General features: G+C 36.7%; 1 protein-coding gene across 1 annotated transcript; it reads right to left on the bottom strand.

The window, feature by feature from the left end:
• Positions 1-3,166: 3,166 nt before the first annotated feature.
• pgap3 (post-GPI attachment to proteins phospholipase 3) lies at positions 3,167-22,282 on the bottom strand. The gene is made up of 8 exons (XM_079801203.1): positions 21,842-22,282; positions 19,284-19,381; positions 19,020-19,172; positions 17,255-17,317; positions 17,084-17,145; positions 16,844-16,980; positions 13,395-13,599; positions 3,167-7,402 (listed from the first exon to the last, which is right to left on the bottom strand). The coding sequence occupies exons 1-8, from the start codon at positions 22,044-22,046 to the stop codon at positions 7,339-7,341; spliced, it is 987 nt and encodes a 328-aa protein (XP_079657329.1). The 5' UTR covers positions 22,047-22,282; the 3' UTR covers positions 3,167-7,338.
• Between the last annotated feature and the right edge of the window lie 132 nt (positions 22,283-22,414).

Here is a 22,414-nt window from a genome sequence, read left to right as displayed (position 1 = left end):
TCTAACATGTCAACAAATAGAACCAAGAATTTTAAACATGGTCCTTTCCAATTTCCAGATTTTGTTTTTGGAAAAGTATGCAAATGAGCGTATATTTAAGTATATAAGGCCTCATTTGCATATTAAAACATTAATTTACACAAAACTTGTAATACATTTTTTTCTTATGTTTATGCCAGTAATAAACTGGAGAAGTTTCACAGTGATATCTTGTAATTAAAAAAAATTCCCTATTCACCTGTAGTGTCTCGCCTTAAACATGTTTAAAGTTCAAATGGTTTTGTATTACTCAGATTTTTCTGTCTGTCACTCTTATTTTGTTTTCTTTTTTATATTTGGATGTAAAGCACTTTGAGACCTTTGCACTATAAATAACAAAATCTACTCAAACAAAACTATTTAAATAAAATATAATCATGTGTAACACAGGGACTTCTGGAAATGTCCTTTCACTGCTGTTCATTCGTAATTTTTTACTTGCGAAAACCATACATTTTTCTACAGTTAAATGAACTTTTAAAATTTTTCACAATGGTAGGTTTTTACTATAATATGTGGTTACACTTTATTTCGATGGTCCACTTTAGACATACTAACTATGTAACATAGTTGATGTCAACTAACTCTCATTAGATTACTAGACTGTAGATAACTCATTAGTTGACTGTTTGGTTTAGAGTTAGTCAAATAAGTTGACGTGTAGTTGCAAAGATACTAAAGTCTATAGAAGGTCTGTTGTGGACCATCACAATAAAGTGTTAGCAGATATTAAGCAGACAATTTACTAATACTCTAATGACTGCTAGAGTACACTCAGTATCTGTCTTCCCTTAGTACGAGCTGAAAATGAAGCATTTTGACTATAGAAAGGAAGATGTGATTCAAACAGTGAAATAACAGTTATGACATGTATGTTGTACTGTCTTTCAGTCATGCTAAAATACACTATATTGCCAAAAGTATTGGGACACCCCTCCAAATCATTGAATTCATGTGTTCCAATCACTTCCATGGCCACAGGTGTATAAAATCAAGCACCTAGGCATGCAGACGCTTCTACAAACATTTGTGAAAGAATGGGTCGCTCTCAGGAGCTCAGTGACGGTTGCCACCTGTGCAATAAGTCCATTTGTGAAATTTCCTTTTCTCATTATTCTACGGTTAACTGTTAATGGTATTATAACAAAGTGGAAGCTATTGGGAACTACAGCAACTCAGCTATGAAGTGATAGGCCACGTAAAATCACAGAGTGGAGTCAGCGGATCCTGAGGCGTACAGTGCACAGAAGTCGTCAACTTTCTGCAGAGTCAATGGCTACAGACCTCCAAACTTCGTGTGGCCTTCAGATTAGCTCAAGAACAGCTTCATGGAATGGGTTACCATGGCCTAGCAGCTGCATCCAAGCCTTAGGAGAGAGCGGGGCACAATCTAACGCTTTTTGACTTTCTCAGTTTGTGTAAATCCACTTGGGGTTCAGAGTATTTATTTTTTCCCACATTAATTGCACACATGTCTAGTACAATTATGTGGTTTTGTTTCATTAATACAGTGTATAGTTTTTTCTTGATTTACCCTGAAAGAATGGAAGTGAAATTTGACAACATGCCCTATAGGTGGGGTCCATTGTAACATGTGGTGGGGCACAATGTAACATGACCAAATAACAGATTAAAATGTTACCTGATATAATAAAAAAAAATTCAAGACAAACTAAAATATTTTGTCAACAAAATACAATTATTCACTTTTTAAAATAAAATAATGGCATTTTTTAATCATCAAAATATAAACATTTTTGAGTTTGACTACAAACACATCGCCAAATACAGCTATACAGCATAATTCAAAACATAATAATAATTAATAATTTCTGAACATTAACTCTGTCATTATTCACCCTTTTCTCATAGTTTCTCAAAAGAATTAATAAAAATATAGAATATAATGGCATATTTCTAATAGGGGCTCATTGTAACGCAGTGTTACAACGCACCCCATCTGCGCAACTGGGATTTAAATCGCAGCTCGTGTCTTCTGCTGGTTAGATCAGCATTAAAGAACGATCTCAACTGTTAAATAACAGATTTAAGATTAAAATAATATATTGGATTTGTCTTATTTTAAATAAACACAAAAAACAGAGATGAAAACTTAACTTAAGTAAGAAATTTACTTTTGCTGGTTAAATACATGTTCAGTAATATCTTCCAGAGATTTTTTAATTTTGGCACAATTTTTTCTCTAAATAATGTTGATATGGCAACTAGTAAATACACTAAGTTTTGTCATTCTAGTATGTGTGGTAAGGGTTAAAATATGCGTGTTACAACTAACCCCGCGTTAGGTTGTGCCCCGCGCTCCCATACTTACCACTGCGTCGGATGCAGTGGTGTAAAGCACGCCGCCACTGGACTCTAGAGCAGTGGAGACATGTTCTCTGGAGTGACTAATAACGATTCTCTGTCTGGAAATCCGATGCTTAATGCTTCAGCATACCAAAACATTTTGGACAATTTCATGTTACCAATTTTGTGGGAACAGTTTGGGGATGGCGCAAGCAAGGTCCATAAAGACATGGATGAGCGAGTTTTGTGTGGAGGAACTTGACTGGCCTGCACTGAGTCCGGACCTCAACACGTTTGGGATGAATTAGAGCGGAGACTTTCAGAGCGGAGCCAGGCCTTCTCGTCCAACATCAGTGCCTGACCTCACAAATGCGCTGCTAGAAGAATGGTCGAAAATTCCCATAAACACACTCCTAAACCTTGTGGAAAGCCTTCCCAGAAGAGTTGAAGCTGTTATAGCTGCAAAGGGTGGGCCAACTCCATATTAAACATTGCGTATTAAGAATGGGATGTCATTAAAGTTCATGTGAATGTAAAGGCAGGTGTCCAAAAACCTTTGGCAATATAGTGTACATATTGTAACAGCTATGATATGAAACTCCTATTCATCTGCCATTGTGTTACACCTTAGCATCCATAGGACTATCTATTATCCTTAGTTTACACATTATATGAATTTGCTAAGTTTTCATGTTTTTCATTAACATTTCATAAAACCAATAAGGCACTAGCGGCGGTTTAGCTGTATTATAACAATATTCACAATGCAGCACAGCCTCTCGTGATGTTACTGAAATAAACATAGTACAGTAAAACAATTAATACAGAACAATTTTATTAATCTCTTTAAGGTTTCTTTATACACACTTGGGCTTGTGTACAATTGGTGGAGAAAGGTGCATTACAATACCAAGACAAAGAAATAGAGCAAGAGAAAAGGGCAGAAAGGGTGAGAAGAAAAAGTGAAAGTAGGGAGATATACAGGGTAAGTCCATTTTGAGCCGATAGATGGCCATAATCAAACTGGCCAATGAAAAGAGGGAGAATTTGGGAGCGCCTGTGGGACATTAACAATTGGAATACCCAGAAGCCAACTCTCGCATTTGACATTATGTAATATCACAAACAGATAAGTGTCAAATGTAATAATAAAACTAATAAATGCTTTTCAGAAAGCAACCAAATACCAGTCTGGCCATTCATTAAATTTCATTCCCTTTCTTTTTAGTTTCTTTAATGTGAAAAAGTTCAAGTTTACATTCAGCATGCAGGTTAGTTTACAGTACAGCATACCAAATGGTAAGTTTTCATTTAATGATTTTGCAGAAAATATAACATATGACTACCGTTCTGCTTTAGAAATATAGAACAAAATATGAAACATGGTTTTAAGGGAAGCTGAAAAGCATTATAAATGTTAGTAGGCCTATCACTTGTGTTCATAAACAATTATCTTGCTTTTAGCTTGGTCATCTCATTTTAAGGTGCAGTGTGTAAAATTCAGCGACATCTAGCGGTGAGGTTGTGAATTGCAATCGTCCAACGCTCACGCCTCCCTTTCGGAGCACAGAGAGAAGCTACGGTGGCTGACACAGGACAAAAACGTTGTCGTCGGAGAGAGCAGAGAGTGACTAGCGCTCTGTAGAGAAGTTTGTCCGTTTAGGGCTACTGTAGAAACATGGCGGCGCAAAATGGCGATTTCTAAGGGGACCCGTCGTGTATGTAGATAGAAATGGCTCATTCTAAGGTAATAAAAACATAACGCTACATTATGTAAGGTCTTTATACTCCACTGAAAACATAGTTATGTATATTTTTTTGCATTTCTATCAATAGATCCTCATAAATATTACACACTGCACCTTTAAAGCAACATTCCAGGAACATCTGTGACGTGCTGTCAATCACCACAGAAAATAATTTTAACTTTGATTGAAAAAAAAAAGAAAAAAGAAATGTGTCGAGTACTGAAGTCTAGGGATTCTGTACACTTTTAGAAGAAAAGGTTCTATTTAGAACATTAAAGGTTTCTGTCAGGCACTTCATATCCTTTTAGGGGTTCCCATCATGGGATCATTTTATGGATTTAGATTTAATCAATGTTTTGAAAATGAAATAACCTGATTATATCATGCAATCATACAGACAATTTCTCCTTATAGAACATTTTTGGCACAAAGTGTACTTTAAAATTAAGTCTAAACCCCTGTAGTTCTACGTAGAAATGCACTGAACCTTTTTTTCTAAGAGTGCAATGGATTTTCATCACCATTTCCATCATACAAACAACTGTTGAAAATTCTGTTTTGCTTGTTAAAACCTGGAATTTTCCTTTAATTCACCCTATCTGTTCTCTAAATGCATGTTATAGAGCTTATTGTGAACAATTCATCCATGCATACGTCTCATTTTTTAAGGAAATTTTGACCAAGTAATGTTTAATCAAAATGTCAAACTGGACCTTCTGGTGAAAGCAACAGACTTCTTTGTCGCTTAAAAAGTAGTTAGTAGTATAACTCCCTCATAGTTGTAAAAATACTGTAGCATTGCCTTTCTACTCATTAAGACTCTCAAAAGACAGATGCAATGAATTGAGTCTGATCAGCGGTCCCGCCATCACTGTTCTGGATACCCTTGTTGTCCCCTCCCCCTCTATACCACTTTTAGCCTTTCTAAACTGCTATATTTACCCTCCAGGCCGATCATGCTTGCACTCTTGTTCTGACACACACGCACACACACACACGCACACACAAAGTGCACAAGTGACGATTTGGTACAAATACACGTCAGGCAATCAAACATGGTTTTGGCTCCAGTTACAATAACTCTAGAATCTGTATGAATTCATTTGAAAATGATACAAGAAATAGAGAAATAGTCTGGCACAAGTGAGTAAGAGTATGGTGGATGGTGAGAGATTTGTGGAGAAGTGCTGGCTTGCATGAACGATAAAAAGATAAAAATGTAAGGCATAGTGTGACAAGTGTTCTGAAGAGAAGGAGCTTAACATGAGGATATAAGCCGTCGGGTTACTATAGTAATGTGTGTAAATGCGATACACTACAAGCTCAAATTGCACAGCAACTAAATGCACACACACACGCGCACACACACACACAAACATGTTGTGTTTTTGTTTTATGGAGACTTTCCTTAGACATAATGATTTGTATACTGTACAAACTGTATATCATATCCCCTTACACCATCCCTAACCCTACACCTACCCATGACAGAAAACTTTCCGCAGACTTTTAGTCGGATTTAAAAGCTGTTTTCCTTATGGGGACCAAAAAATGTCCGCACATAGACAAGGATTTCGGATATTGCCATCTTTGTAGGGACATTTTGTCCTCATAACTTAGGGTTTACCTGGACCAAACACACACACACACACACACACACACACACACACACACACACACACACACACACGCACGCACGCACCCTTCTTCAAGCCTCTTCCATTATGTTCTGTGTAAAACCAATTCTAAGTAATTTTTCATTGCAAAGGCATTCTTGGTGAAAATAAATGAGTCGCTCAAAAATCTAATAATTAAAATGAAAATGTGTCAACAAAATAAAGCACAAAGTGATTGGATAAATCAAAAGGTATAAGAAAAAAAAAAAATTATGAAGCAGTAACAGAGAAAAACCACAATATGTTATAAAATTACTTTCCCTTTGCTATCTCATATCATGCCACTCTTGAAATCTTCCTGTCTTAAAGTCAGTCTTTTATATTCAGGCAACAAGTAGCTCTGTGGTGGTGATATTAGACATTCTCCTTAAAGTGATTAAAGGAGTAGCTGACCCAAAAATAACAAATCTGTCATTTACTCAAGACTTTCCTCCATGGAACTCAAAAGGAGACGTTTAGCAGAATGTTTGCACTGTTCTTTTCCATACAATGGAAGAATACTGTGACCAGCAACCTCCAAAATGGGCAAAGAAAACACCATCATAATAGCATCGGTATCACAATACTATCCACATTATGAGAGTTAAGAACTACAGTGAAATGTGATCAAATAATGACCTAAATTTTGGTCACATAAAGAGTTAAGTCATACTCTTTTTTTTAAATACTTTTAATGGTGCTTTTTTGTCATTTTTGAAGTCTTAACACTGTCCCTGGTTATTGTATAACCATTCTGCTAAACCTCTCCTTATGTGTTCCACTTAAAATCATCATGAATAAACATCAACAGAATTGTCATGTGTGCGTGGACTATTAATTTAAATCTGCCGTGATTAAAGTGAGTGATAACTATAGAAAAAATTGATAACTTGATATGCACTGCTACAAGAACAAAACAACTAATCCATCACAAGTCTCTGCTGGGAAATCAGAGAACAGTGACATCCCGCAGTGTGTAAACTAATCAGCACTGCACACTCTCTGCTGGTAGCTCCTGGTATTGCACCCTAGTGAGGTAACCGTCACGCGTCTCAGAAACAGAGCACACTGCTCGCTCATAACCCCTTCTGAGTACTGATGTTCAGCACACTTATAGTGAACGGATGTTTAGAAGTTCCTCTGTATATCTCTGAAATATATATACACTGCAGGGTCATTAAATCACTCACCACAAATGTAGACAGATATGAATGGGAGATATGAACAACTTATGTGAAGATATTTAGGTGCTATTAATCGGTGCACCTTTTTAAAAGTGTTGTGTTGATAAAGTGGTTTAGAAAGGCTAATTCACTTCATAATTGAAGGCAAAGCTCAGTGAATGCAAACATCAATCAGGTTTCAACTACAGTACAGTGTACCAAACGACAACCCTTTTGGTTCAATGCAAAAATAAAAAGTTATGGTAAAAATAAACTGTAAACACAAGAAAACATTCAAATTCGAAACTTCAGCCCCAGGGCACGTGTCAGAAGCCACTGCGGTTGAGGCCTTGCTCAGTCCGGCTCGCACTTGCCCTGATGGGAAGGATATCAGAGGAGGGGTTGGGGTTCTGAGACGGTTTCCTCCTAGTCCAGTTTCACTCCAGGCTTCTCTGTGTTGAGGAGGTGAAGGCTGTCGTCTATCAGAAAACTACAAGAACAAAAAAAACAAGAAAAACATACAATGTAAAAAAAAATTTTCTTCAAGATTATTGGAGTAAAATGTATTCTTATTTCATGTTAAGTTCAATGTGCTACTTGGCATTTCTTTATGGAAGCTTATTTCTGCCACAAAATAAAACAATTTAAAAGATAATGGCGATTTTTTTCTTTCACAGTTATAAAGTCAGAATTGCGAGTTGTAAAGTCAGAATTGCGAGTTGTAAAGTCAGAATTGCGAGTTGTAATGTCAGAATTGCGAGTTGTAAAGTCATAATTGCGAGATGTAAAGTCATAATTGCGAGATGTAAAGTCATAATTGCGAGATGTAAAGTCATAATTGCGAGTTGTAAAGTCATAATTGTGAGATGTAAAGTCATAATTACGAGATGTAAACTCAGAATTGCGAGTTGTAAAGTCAGAATTGCGAGATGTAAAGTCATAATTGCGAATTGTAAAGTCATAATTACGAGTTGTAAAGTCATAATTGCGAGTTGTAGTCATAATTGCGAGATGTAAAGTCATAATTGCGAGTTGTAAAGTCATAATTGCGAGATGTAAAGTCATAATTACGAGTTGTAAAGTCAGAATTGCGAGTTTTAAAGTCATAATTGCGAGATGTAAAGTCAGAATTGCGAGATGTAAAGTCATAATTGCGAGATGTAAAGTCAGAATTGCCAGTTGTAAAGTCAGAATTGCCAGTTGTAAAGTCATAATTGCGAGAAGTAAAGTCAGAATTGCCAGTTGTAAAGTCAGAATTGCGAGATGTAAAGTCATAATTGGGAGATGCAAAGTCATAATTGCAAGATGTAAAGTCATAATTGCGAGATGTAAAGTCAGAATTGCCAGTTGTAAAGTCATAATTGCGAGATGTAAAGTCAGAATTGCCAGTTGTAATGTCAGAATTGCGAGTTGTAAAGTCATAATTGCGAGATGTAAAGTCATAATTGCGAGATGTAAAGTCATAATTGCGAGATGTACACAAAATAAAACAATTTAAAAGATAATGGCGATTTTTTTCTTTCACAGTTATAAAGTCATAATTGCGAGATGTAAAGTCATAATTGCGAGTTATAAAGTCATAATTGCGAGATGCAAAGTCATAATTGCGAGATGTAAAGTCATAATTGCGAGATGTAAAGTCAGAATTGCCAGTTGTAAAGTCAGAATTGCCAGTTGTAAAGTCATAATTGCGAGAAGTAAAGTCAGAATTGCCAGTTGTAAAGTCAGAATTGCGAGATGTAAAGTCATAATTGGGAGATGCAAAGTCATAATTGCAAGATGTAAAGTCATAATTGCGAGATGTAAAGTCAGAATTGCCAGTTGTAAAGTCATAATTGCGAGATGTAAAGTCAGAATTGCCAGTTGTAATGTCAGAATTGCGAGTTGTAAAGTCATAATTGCGAGATGTAAAGTCATAATTGCGAGATGTAAAGTCATAATTGCGAGATGTACACAAAATAAAACAATTTAAAAGATAATGGCGATTTTTTTCTTTCACAGTTATAAAGTCAGAATTGCGAGTTGTAAAGTCAGAATTGCGAGTTGTAAAGTCAGAATTGCGAGTTGTAATGTCAGAATTGCGAGTTGTAAAGTCATAATTGCGAGATGTAAAGTCATAATTGCGAGATGTAAAGTCATAATTGCGAGATGTAAAGTCATAATTGCGAGTTGTAAAGTCATAATTGTGAGATGTAAAGTCATAATTACGAGATGTAAACTCAGAATTGCGAGTTGTAAAGTCAGAATTGCGAGATGTAAAGTCATAATTGCGAATTGTAAAGTCATAATTACGAGTTGTAAAGTCATAATTGCGAGTTGTAGTCATAATTGCGAGATGTAAAGTCATAATTGCGAGTTGTAAAGTCATAATTGCGAGATGTAAAGTCATAATTACGAGTTGTAAAGTCAGAATTGCGAGTTTTAAAGTCATAATTGCGAGATGTAAAGTCAGAATTGCGAGATGTAAAGTCAGAATTGCGAGATGTAAAGTCATAATTGTGAGATGTAAAGTCATAATTGCGAGTTGTAAAGTCATAATTACGAGTTGTAAAGTCTTAATTGCGAGTTGTAAAGTCATAATTGCAAGATGTAAAGTCATAATTGCGAGTTGTAAAGTCATAATTGTAAAGTCATAATTGCGAGATGCAAAGTCATAATTGCGAGATGTAAAGTCAGAATTGCCAGTTGTAAAGTCATAATTGCGAGTTATAAAGTCATAATTGGTAGATGTAAAGTCATAATTGCGAGATGTAAAGTCATAATTGCGAGTTGTAAAGTCATAATTGCGAGATGCAAAGTCATAATTGCGAGATGTAAAGTCATAATTGCGAGATGTAAAGTCAGAATTGCCAGTTGTAAAGTCAGAATTGCCAGTTGTAAAGTCATAATTGCGAGAAGTAAAGTCAGAATTGCCAGTTGTAAAGTCAGAATTGCGAGATGTAAAGTCATAATTGGGAGATGCAAAGTCATAATTGCAAGATGTAAAGTCATAATTGCGAGATGTAAAGTCAGAATTGCCAGTTGTAAAGTCATAATTGCGAGATGTAAAGTCAGAATTGCCAGTTGTAAAGTCAGAATTGCGAGATGTAAAGTCATAATTGGGAGATGTAAAGTCATAATTGCGAGATGTAAAGTCATAATTGCGAGATGTAAAGTCATAATTGCGAGATGCAAAGTCATAATTGCGAGATGTAAAGTCAGAATTGCCAGTTGTAAAGTCAGAATTGCCAGTTGTAAAGTCAGAATTGCGAGATGTAAAGTCAGAATTGCCAGTTGTAAAGTCAGAATTGCGAGATGTAAAGTCATAATTGGGAGATGTAAAGTCAGAATTGCGAGATGTAAAGTCAGAATTGCGAGATGTAAAGTCAGAATTGCGAGTTGTAAAGTCATAATTGCGAGATGTAAAGTCATAATTACGAGTTGTAAAGTCATAATTGCGAGTTGTAAAGTCATAATTGCGAGATGTAAAGTCATAATTGCGAGTTGTAAAGTCATAATTGCGAGTTGTAAAGTAAGAATTGCGAGATGTAAAGTCAGAATTGCGAGTTGTAAAGTCAGAATTGCGAGATGTAAAGTCAGAATTGCGAGTTGTAAAGTCAGAATTGCGAGATGTAAAGTCATAATTGCGAATTGTAAAGTCATAATTGCGAGATGCAAAGTCATAATTGCGAGATGTAAAGTCATAATTGCGAGATGTAAAGTCAGAATTGCCAGTTGTAAAGTCAGAATTGCCAGTTGTAAAGTCATAATTGCGAGAAGTAAAGTCAGAATTGCCAGTTGTAAAGTCAGAATTGCGAGATGTAAAGTCATAATTGGGAGATGCAAAGTCATAATTGCAAGATGTAAAGTCATAATTGCGAGATGTAAAGTCAGAATTGCCAGTTGTAAAGTCATAATTGCGAGATGTAAAGTCAGAATTGCCAGTTGTAAAGTCAGAATTGCGAGATGTAAAGTCATAATTGGGAGATGTAAAGTCATAATTGCGAGATGTAAAGTCATAATTGCGAGATGTAAAGTCATAATTGCGAGATGCAAAGTCATAATTGCGAGATGTAAAGTCAGAATTGCCAGTTGTAAAGTCAGAATTGCCAGTTGTAAAGTCAGAATTGCGAGATGTAAAGTCAGAATTGCCAGTTGTAAAGTCAGAATTGCGAGATGTAAAGTCATAATTGGGAGATGTAAAGTCAGAATTGCGAGATGTAAAGTCAGAATTGCGAGATGTAAAGTCAGAATTGCGAGTTGTAAAGTCATAATTGCGAGATGTAAAGTCATAATTACGAGTTGTAAAGTCATAATTGCGAGTTGTAAAGTCATAATTGCGAGATGTAAAGTCATAATTGCGAGTTGTAAAGTCATAATTGCGAGTTGTAAAGTAAGAATTGCGAGATGTAAAGTCAGAATTGCGAGTTGTAAAGTCAGAATTGCGAGATGTAAAGTCAGAATTGCGAGTTGTAAAGTCATAATTGCGAGTTGTAAAGTAAGAATTGCGAGATGTAAAGTCATAATTGCGAGTTGTAAAGTCATAATTGCGAGATGTAAAGTCATAATTGCGAGATGTAAAGTCATAATTGCGAGATGCAAAGTCATAATTGCGAGATGCAAAGTCATAATTGCGAGATGTAAAGTCATAATTGCGAGATGTAAAGTCATAATTGCGAGATGTAAAGTCAGAATTGCCAGTTGTAAAGTCATAATTGCGAGATGTAAAGTCATAATTGCGAGATGTAAAGTCAGAATTGCCAGTTGTAAAGTCAGAATTGCGAGATGTAAAGTCATAATTGGGAGATGCAAAGTCATAATTGCGAGATGTAAAGTCATAATTGCGAGATGTAAAGTCAGAATTGCCAGTTGTAAAGTCATAATTGCGAGATGTAAAGTCAGAATTGCCAGTTGTAAAGTCAGAATTGCGAGATGTAAAGTCATAATTGGGAGATGTAAAGTCATAATTGCGAGATGTAAAGTCATAATTGCGAGATGTAAAGTCAGAATTGCCAGTTGTAAAGTCAGAATTGCCAGTTGTAAAGTCATAATTGCGAGATGTAAAGTCAGAATTGCCAGTTGTAAAGTCATAATTGGGAGATGTAAAGTCAGAATTGCGAGATGTAAAGTCAGAATTGCGAGATGTAAAGTCAGAATTGCGAGTTGTAAAGTCAGAATTGCGAGATGTAAAGTCATAATTACGAGTTGTAAAGTCATAATTGCGAGTTGTAAAGTCATAATTGCGAGATGTAAAGTCAGAATTGCGAGTTGTAAAGTCATAATTGCGAGTTGTAAAGTAAGAATTGCGAGATGTAAAGTCAGAATTGCGAGTTGTAAAGTCATAATTGCGAGTTGTAAAGTAAGAATTGCGAGATGTAAAGTCATAATTGCGAGTTGTTAAGTCATAATTGCGAGATGTAAAGTCATAATTGCGAATAAAGCACCATTTCTATCCCATGTGTTCCAGAGAACAAATCGGCACTTCCTGGAAAATTGGCACAAAATATCTGCGAAAAAATGGAAGTTGCTACAATCGGGGAAGCCACTGTGGCTTTTTTATCCTACATCATCAATTAATTGCGACACAAGGCAATAAACACTGTCATGTTATTTTGCATTGGATGCCTGGCGTTTGTGAACACAATCATACGAGACAGTTCTGGGTGGTCATTATACCAAATCATTTTGATGACAGACTTTGGCTCAGGCATTTCAGAATAACTCAAACAACACTTGAGATAAGGTGCAATGAAACTGATCCACTTGTTAGTCCAGTTATCCAATCACATCCTCTGTTGAGGCAAAGGCGCAAGAGATTTATGTTCCGCATTGAGGGATTTATTCTTTAAATGTGTTTCCATTGTAGTTTATGCCTATGTTTTCTTATAGGATAAAAAAAGGATTCGACTCAATTTAGCGCATACGTTTTTTTATGGGCATCTTTAAAATGGATACGCATCTTGGCATTTCCATCCAGCGTTTTTTAAATGCGATATCTACGTCATACACTAGAACGCCAGTCTCTCGTGAACGCACCTATGACGGTTAGCGGAAGTTAGAGATTACAGTTTGTAAAGTTTTAAATATGGATATTTTTCTAACACAAACGTGCCACTTCGCTTCAGAAGGCCTTTATTAACCCCTCGGAGCCGTGTGAAGCACTTTTATGATGGATAGATGCACTTTTATGAACTTTAAAACAGAAACAGCCATTCACTGCCATTATAAAGCTTGGAAGAGCCAGTAAATTTTTTAGTATAACTCCGATTGTATACGTCTGAAAGAAGAATGGCATTTACATCTAGGATGACTAGAGGGTGAGTAAATCATGGACTAATTTTCATTTTTGGGTAACTATCCCTTTAATGGTGCTTTTTGTCATTTTTGAAGCTTGACAGTCCCTGATCACTTTAACATGAGTGTCAAAATTAATATGTGCAATTTTCATCCTGCAGATATAAGATAAAAACTCATAAAATGTGAAACAGGCCTTGCATGTGTACCTGTAGAAGAGGAAGTGGACGGGCACGGTGCTGAGGTGCCAGACGGCATGAGCGTCTAGAACCCAGAAGAGTGGAGGGAAATCCAGCAGCTCCAGCAGGGCAAGGCCATGCAGTAAGAGCACCACCATACCACACTTCCACCAGTACGGCAAAATCCTCCGGTTCAGCCAACACCAGCACAGCCACCACAACAAGTTTATCATGCCTGTGCCAGAAGCACAAGACCAGAGGGAAAGACAGACGGGTTAGAAAAGAATATCTACTGTATCCCATTACTGTATGAGCCTTGTTTTTAAGTATTACATAATGTAAAGCTGGTTTTGCACTGATGCAAGACTCATTCATGCATTATGAATACTTTTATTTTTTTGGTTTGCATCCATCAGGCTCCAAATTAAAAAATAATGAAAATCAAAGGAACCTTAAGTCGTACAGAATTTAACTGGATTATCAAAATAGGCATTATCATATTGTTATGTTATACATAAACATATTTCAGTTACATTTCCAGAAAAAATGTATGTATTGTAATATATACTGTTAGGCAAACATTTAACAGTTAGCACCTGAACAAACAATATTTGTTATCAACATGTATCCAGTAAAAAGTGAAATAACAACATAAACAGTGCATATATAATAAAACAAATCATTGAATAGAGTAATGAAAAAATATTGTGAACTATTTTCGCTTTTCCTTATTTCATTGGGTAAAAAAATATTTATGTGTAAAAACATATGGTGTAATTTAATGTTATCAGGGCTTTGGCAATGTAAAACTGTTACAATACAAATAAAGTTACTTGAATCTGAATCTAAAATGTCAAACAAAGACCTTTTTGTGTTGTATTTACACAACACTGAGTGAGTGTGTTTACATACAATAAAATGCTTAAAAACGATCCAAAATAAGCACCTTGTTAAAACCTGTTTTTACAGTTTGTATGCAAATATCAAACTAACACTGCAAAAAAACTGTACATGTTTACATGAGATTTTTAAATGTTAGATCCAGTCAAAAATGTTGCAAAGCTGACAACATTTACATGCAAAGATCTACACGGTTCAATAAATTGACTGAGCTTGGATTACATTCAATATGAAGCATCATTCAAAACCCATTTTGCTTCAGTAGTGACATTTTTCTTAATGAAAAAGGATTTTAAAATATAGGTCATGACTTGATTTAATTCATGATGATTTTATCTAGTGGGAATTGATTGAATTGTGAAAAGAATGGAATGGAATCAAATAGCTGAATGTAGGTTTGCAGTGGATTGTGGAAGACTACTCCCCTGTTTTTTATTTGGAATAATGTACACTGATGAATCATTCACAATAAGAGCAGAAATATTTAAGATATTTTATTAAAGTGCCTCTATTATGCTACACTATATTGCCAAAAGTATTGGGACACCCCTCCAAATCATTGAATTCAGGTGTTCCAATAACTTGCCATGGCCACAGGTGTATAAAATCAAACATCTAGGCATGCAGACGCTTCTACAAACATTTGTGAAATAATGGGTCGCTCTCAGGAGCTCAGTGAATTCAAGTGCTGTACCGTGATAGGTTGCCACCTGTGCAATAAGTCCATTCGTGAAATTTCCTCACTCCTAAATATTCCACAGTCAACTGTTATTGGTATTATAACGAAGTGGAAGCAATTGGGAAATACATCAACTCAGCCACGAATTGGTAGGCCGCGTAAAAATCACAGAGCAGGGTCAGCGCATGCTGAGGTGCACAGTGCGCAGAAGTTGCCAACTTTCTGCAGAGTCAATAGCTACAGACCTTCAAACTTCATGTGGCCTTCAGATTAGCTCAAGAACAGTGTGTAGAGAGCTTCATGGAATGGGTTTCCATGGCCAAGCAGCTGCATCCAAGCCTCACATCACCAAGTGCAATGCAAAACGTCGGATGCAGTGGTGTGAAGCCCCTGGACTGGAGACGTGTTCTCTGCAGTGACGAATCACGCTTCTCTGTCTGGCAATCCGATGGACGAGTCTGGGTTTGGCGGTTGCCAGGCGAACGGTACTCGTCTGACTGCATTGTGCCACGTGTAAAGTTTGGCGGAGAGGGGATTATGGTGTGGGGTTGTTTTTGAGGGGTTGGGCTTGGCCCAAGGAACTTTAAATGCTTCAGCATACCAAGACATTTTGGACACTTCTAATGCTCCCAACTTTGTGGGAAAAGTTTGGGGATGTCCCCTTCCTGACTGCGCACCAGTGCACAAAGCAAGGTCCATAAAGACATGGACGAGCGAGTTTGGTGAGTTTAACGAGTTCCTGCACAAAGTCCTGACCTCAACCCGATAGAACACCTTTGGGATGAATTAGAGCGGAGACTGAGAGCCAGGCCTTCTCGTCCAACATCAGTGCCTGACTTCACAAATGCTCTTCTAAAAAAATGGTCAAAAATTCCCATAAACACACTCCTAAACCTTGTGGAAAGCCTTCGCAGAAGAGTTGAAAATATTACAGCTGCTAAGATTGGGCCAACTCCATATTAAACCCTACGGATAAGAATGCCATTAAAGTTTGTGTGCATGTAAAGGCAGGCATCCCAAAACATTTGGCAATATAGTATTTTAAAGGTTCCTAATTTTGTTTTGGAGGTCTCCTACAGTAGGTTTACATGCATCCAAGGTCAAAAAACACTTGAATTCACATCACCTCTTTTTCACAGTGTCTAAAACGGTTGATGAAGAATCTGGTCTCTCTAAACCCCTTTTTTCCAAGAGCGTACTCTGCTCTGATTGGTCAGATGGGCCAGTCTGTTATGAGTGGTCTACCACTCACAGCATGTGTCGTAAACTAAACAGCCATAAGTATATCTGAATTAAAGTACCTTCCTCAGAACTTAATACACAGTGAATCGAACAGTAACGATGGCATCGGTTTTACCGTAACAATTCAAGCCCGAGTCTTCATCCCTTGGAAGTGCATGGATTGCGTTTGCAGTGCAAAAAACAGAAAACATCTACCAAATTCATCCAGGCCTCAGCTACAACTATAGTGTTTAAGGGTGGGTCAATGTAGATGTTGTTCACAGGCAGCCAGTGAAGACCATAGGCTGGCAACATGCAATTTTTTACAAACCTACATAGGTTTGTGCAGGAAGTAAGACTGGAATTGTTGTATATTTCAGGCAGTTTTCAGGCCTCATTTCAGGCAGTTCGTCATCAGTTTTCTTTTGGGAGATAATAATCATGCACTTTGATCTTTGAAGCTTTTCAGACCTGTTAAATTCTTAAAATATTGTACTAGATGAAAGGTAATATCCGAAAAAGCATAATGGGGCACTTTTAAGTCCATTCATGACCCTCCCCCCTCTAAAAAAACCCCACACACACTATTTTTACATGACCTTACATGTTATCAGCATATTATAGTCACTGTAAAATCATGCATGTAAACACACTCACTGTGGTATTCACAACACCTTACCAATGGTGGCATTGGCAGCCATGTTGTACCCATAGTCAAAACTGACGAAGGTCAGATATGACACATGAGACGTGAAGGCCAGAATGAGCAGAACTCCCACCATACTGGAAATTGCAGGTCTACGCAAGCCCAGCGTCCTAAAACACAAATATTAATCCTCAAATCGTCATCATAAACAAAGAGTTCAACAGCACTACACATTGTCAATCGGCCGTTTATGAGCATTTACTGTTCACACACCTGACGCAGCACAAGTAGATAGAGTAGAGAATGACAGCTGATGCACAGAAGTAGTCCATCTTCTATAAAACAAAGACAGAAAATCTCTATCAACGCTTTGGACATCAATATTTTTGTTATTTTTTCATTAATGTTCAAAATTGGTCTTTGAATCATTTCTTGAAAGGTTACCTCTGTTAGATAGGTGTCTCTCGTGTGGAACACTGTAGACCAGAACCATGCATTCAGTGAAATCTGCAGAGACACAAACATGGTTGAGCACCACTTAGATTTACAGTGGGGTCCAGTTTCACTGGAAGAAAAAGTGTTTTGCATTTTCCTGGTTGATTTTTCTTTTTAAAATCACAAGAACAATATGCATCTAGAATGTCAGAAATGTCTTAGTATTAGACAGCAGCACTGGAGATGACATGAACAAAACTGATCATGTGATCCAGCATGATTTCAGAATGTTCTAAAGAGTATCTGACCACCTGTACAACAAGATCAAAAAGTCACATGATCACAATGATGAAAAATCCTATTCCCGTTATTTACACCCATAAACATTTAAAAATGTATTTATTAATTAAAAATATCCATGTTTAAGATGTTATAAAGTAAAATATCTAGCTTCCAGCGGACCGCCTTCCGTATTCAACTTACGAAAAAAAACGTAACTGGCTCGACGATGACGTCGGACATAGCTTAAGCATTTTGAACTGCAAGAGGCGCTACACTTTCTTTGTAAGTTGAATACGGAAGGCTGTCCGCTGGAAGCTAGACAGTTTTTACTTTATAAAGGTTTAAATATGGGTATTTTTCTTACACAAACCCATGGATTTGCTTCAGAAGGCCTTTATTAACCCACCAGAGCTGTGTGGATTACTTTTATAATGGGTGGATGCACTTTTTTGGGCTTCCATTCACTGCCATTATAATGATTGGATTAGCCAGGACATTTTTTTATATAACTCTGATTGTATTGGTCTGAAAGAAGAATATCATATACACCTAGGATGGCTTGAGGATGAGTAAATGATTGGATCATTTTCGTTTTTGCGTGAACTATCCCTTTAAGTACAGCATAACACAGTAACAATTCTGGGTTCATTTCAAGCAGAACATGACAAAAGTAATGTCTTATAAGTCAACAACAACTTCGAACTATTTAGTGAGTCATCAGAGTAATTCAAACCAATATATTGTCATAATTGAACCACCTCATGCAAATGCAATTACATTGGTTGTGCTGTACGTGTGCTTTTGCTTGCAACCAGTGAGAACATCACAAAAGGATATCAGGTCACAAAAACCTGCATATGAGTTGCCAATCGATTGAATTTTGCTCACGTGAAAGTGCAACAACTCTGATTATTGAGGAAACGAGAACAATCGTGATTAATTTAATTTTTTTAACCATTCATGAGTTCAACCTTATATATAATCAGACATAGACAAAGTATGTATATTTGTCGTGGAGTCTGAGGGGAGGACTCCAAGTTTGGAATTTGGCCCGAACCCAAAGTACTCGCCCATCCCTGGTTGGGATAGGAGATATTTAAGAGTGAAGAGTAGGGGTGGTGGAGGGATGCTGGAAAACTGTTGAGGGATAGAGATAGATTGGCTATATAAATACCATATATATATACACTTCATCTGATGCTAATTAGTTTGATTATCTAAACTTGCTCCTCCCGAACTTTGTAAATAAAACATCATTTATAGTGCAGCCCAACACACCATCCACTATTTTGCCCCCATTACATTGAATAGTGCTGCAGGAAACAGAGCATTTTAGTGGGGGTGTTCCTTGTGACTCAAGGCAGGAATGCAGAAATTCTGGAATCATTAACGGAAATCATTGTCATTCAGTTGCAGCATTTTTTGGGGAAAATGAAACTTGTTATGAATAAGAACTTATTCTCTGTACTAGTGCAGACAGACACCGTCTCACCAGTGAGAAGGCGGTGATGGTGTGGTACATGGGGCTCTGATGAGGGACGGCGCTGCGGTATCTCAGCAGCATCAGCAGACATGCCAGACCGTTGAGCAGAGACGCCAGCGCAGATGCAGGCTCCTCAAAACACAAGAAACGAGCAAATGGCCACTAGACAAAGTCACAAATAGCAAAAAAAAGATGTAGAATCAGGGTAAAAGGTACACATTTCTTTGAAAGGTTCATAGTGATGAGGATCATTGATGACATTCTGACACTAACCTTCCCGTGAAACTGTGGTACACTGTAGCCCTCTGCCTGGTACAGACCCACAGTGGTCCACATGCACTGATACCTGCAGTCATCACGACACGTCCAGCCTGAAAATGATACATAAGTTCTGATAAATCTGACATTTCGTAAATGCACAATACTAACCAAATCTCATCAAAAGTTTTTTATACTCTACACCAGGGATGGGCAATTCCAGTCCTTGAGGGCCGTGTTTGGTTAGTGTTTGATTAAGGTTGGAGCTAAACTCTGCAGGACAGTGGCTCTCGAGGACCGGGGCCGTCGAGGACCTGAATTGCCCACCCCTGCTCTACACGCACAATTAGTCAGAAGTCTGAACAATAAATGTATGCAATATATGCTCTTATAAATCGTTTGATCAAAAGGTTTGTGCTTACATGCTTAAAATTATATTTGTAAGCAAATATAAAAGTCTACATATTAATTTCTTTACAAATGTAATTATTTTTTGTACAACAGGATGAGGAAGGGAAAGCCGTCAAGTGTCCAATATACATGCTGCAAACTCCTTCATTATTTTTAAAAAAGCATCCCGGGATGTACTTTTTGAAGTTGGTTTTAGAGGATCTCCATTGAAAATACCTCACTTTAACCTCCATGTTTGGGGGGCGAGTCAAAATATTTTTTGTCAAATTTTCTCAAATCCTTATGCTTGCCCATTTTTCCTGCTTCTAACACATCAACTTTTAGGACAAAATGTTCACTTGCTGCCTAATATATCCTACCCACTAACAGGTGCCGTGATGAAGAGATAATCAGTGTTATTCACTTCATCTGTCAGTGGTCATAATGTTATGCCTGATCTGTGTCTGCATATTTTGCAATAAACGTAAAATATGTTGTTTTATACATATAATCAACCATCTGTTTTATTATTTGTTTGTTTGTTTTCATAGTTAAGGACTATAAGATATACACAATACCGTTCAAATGTTTTGGGGTTGGTGAGATTTTTGTATGTTTTTGAAAGAAGTCTCTAATGCTCTCCACGGCTGCATTTATTAGACCAAAAATACAATAAAAACAGTAATATTGTGAAATATTTCAATTAAATTCAAAATAACGGTTATAGTTTTAATAACTGTTATATATCTTCAGTGTCACATGATCCTTCAGAAATCATTCTAATATGCTGATTTGCTGTTCGAGAAACATTTCTTATTATTATCAAATTATTGAAAACAGTTGTGCTGCTTCATTATTATAAAATTGTGTTTTGAAAATTTACTTGAATTATTTAATAACTGATGACAGACAAGAGATTAATCTATAAAAGGTCAATTTAAAATATGACATATATAGATATATGAATAAATATATACATATTTAATTGCCCATATTTTAATTGACGATATGTCTTAACAGCAACAATATGAAATCAAACTGAATGTTTTACTCAATTAGCCTATACGTTTAAATGAATAGTAAAAATGCCTAAAATGCACATCTACTGAATAAAACCCCATGAATAACAATTAGTTTATTTCAAATTTAAAATAACATGCCGCTCGAGGATTTCTGTTACACCAATGGCTCTAATTTGATCTTTTCACTTAAAAATATATATTTTTTTACTCCACAAATTTAAAAAGAGTGAAATCCCTCTAGTGTTATTTCAGTTTTATTAGTAATTTCATTGTGATTTTTTCTTCTTTATATTAGAATTTAGAATTAATTTATTTTATTTTAGTTGTTTTATATATATTTTTTCAGTATATTGCCAAAGCAGCATTTCTAATTTTTGTTTAGTTAAAGTTAACTAACATTTATACTTTATTTTATTTCAATTAACAGAAATTGTTTTAATAGTTTTAGTTACCAATAATAACCCTGAATCCCTCATAAAAAAAATAGACACAAAAAACATTGTAAGTCAATTCAATAAAAAGTCCAGAGACTCAAAATCAGATCAGTTAACCTCAAAACTGTTTCAACTGACTAAATCTTACAGCTGTTGACATCCAGATGAAAATCAAAATTGTTCAAAATTAAGAAGGGCATAGTCATTCATCAATGCATGTATGTATGTGTGTGTGTGTGTGTGTGTGTGTGTGTGTGTGTGTGTGTGTGTGTGTGTGTGTGTGTGTGTGTGTGTGTGTGTGTGTGTGTGTGTGTGTGTGTGTGTGTGTGTGTGTGTGTGTGTGTGTGTGTGTGTGTGTGTGTGTGTGTGTAATGAAAACAGATTAAATCAGTGTAAGGTTGTTGGCTGCTCTAGCTAGTTTAACTGGTCTCCCAGCCTGCTGATGTAGTTTAGCTGGTCTCCAAGCCTGAAGTGTCCAAAACCCCTCTAAAGTACCCAAAACCCCTTGAAAGTTTTTGTCGTGATTTACATATTTTCATAAATACTATAATATTAAGATGTACATTAACTACTGTCCATTAAAATGTGTCAAAAACGTTGCATACAAATTCTTAATAATTTAATTTATAAAATATATCATGACATATTTCGTATTAAAATTCGCAGTTTGCATAATACTCAAATATGTTAGTGTTAACCAAAACGAATAGGTTAGTTAGTATATTACCTGTGAGAGCCATATATGGAGGTTGAGCGGACTGGAATCCGCGCAGTCGGGCCCCTGTGCAGTTCGTCCGGACACATTGTTTGACGCAGTCGCGGTAAACGGGCTCTTTGTCCCCCTGAGAGGCGCTCGCAGGAGCGGACAAGAGAAACACCGCGGCCGCTAGAAACATCAGGCGCGACATGCTGCTGTCAGTCCGTCCGGTCATAAGGCACAACAGTGCAACATCAGGCCGTTAGAGCGAGTCTAGTGAGAGTCTCATTAAGCGAGCATGACAGTATTCACCGCCACACTGTCTTTTGTCTTCAGTTACAAATAAGCACCTTTTATTCGCTGCCCGGACAACAAGTTTACACATCACAAGCGAAATGTTACATTTCACTTAAAGACAAAGCCGGAAGTGCAAAATCAGCACGCATGCGCATGTCTACCGCTTTCTCTCTTGCACACTACCACACACTACACACAATTCATTCTCTTTCAAATTAATGAATGAATAATCCAAATGTGTTGTTTGTTTGTTTTTACAGTTGCAAAGCGCGATTGTTTCTTATATTGAATATATTATGATTGTGT

This window comes from Gobio gobio (genome assembly GCF_949357685.1).
Source record: "Gobio gobio genome assembly, chromosome: 20".
Taxonomy (NCBI): Eukaryota; Metazoa; Chordata; class Actinopteri; order Cypriniformes; family Gobionidae; genus Gobio; species Gobio gobio.
Note: the sequence above shows the minus strand (reverse complement) of the source record. Positions and strands in the feature narration are given on the sequence as shown.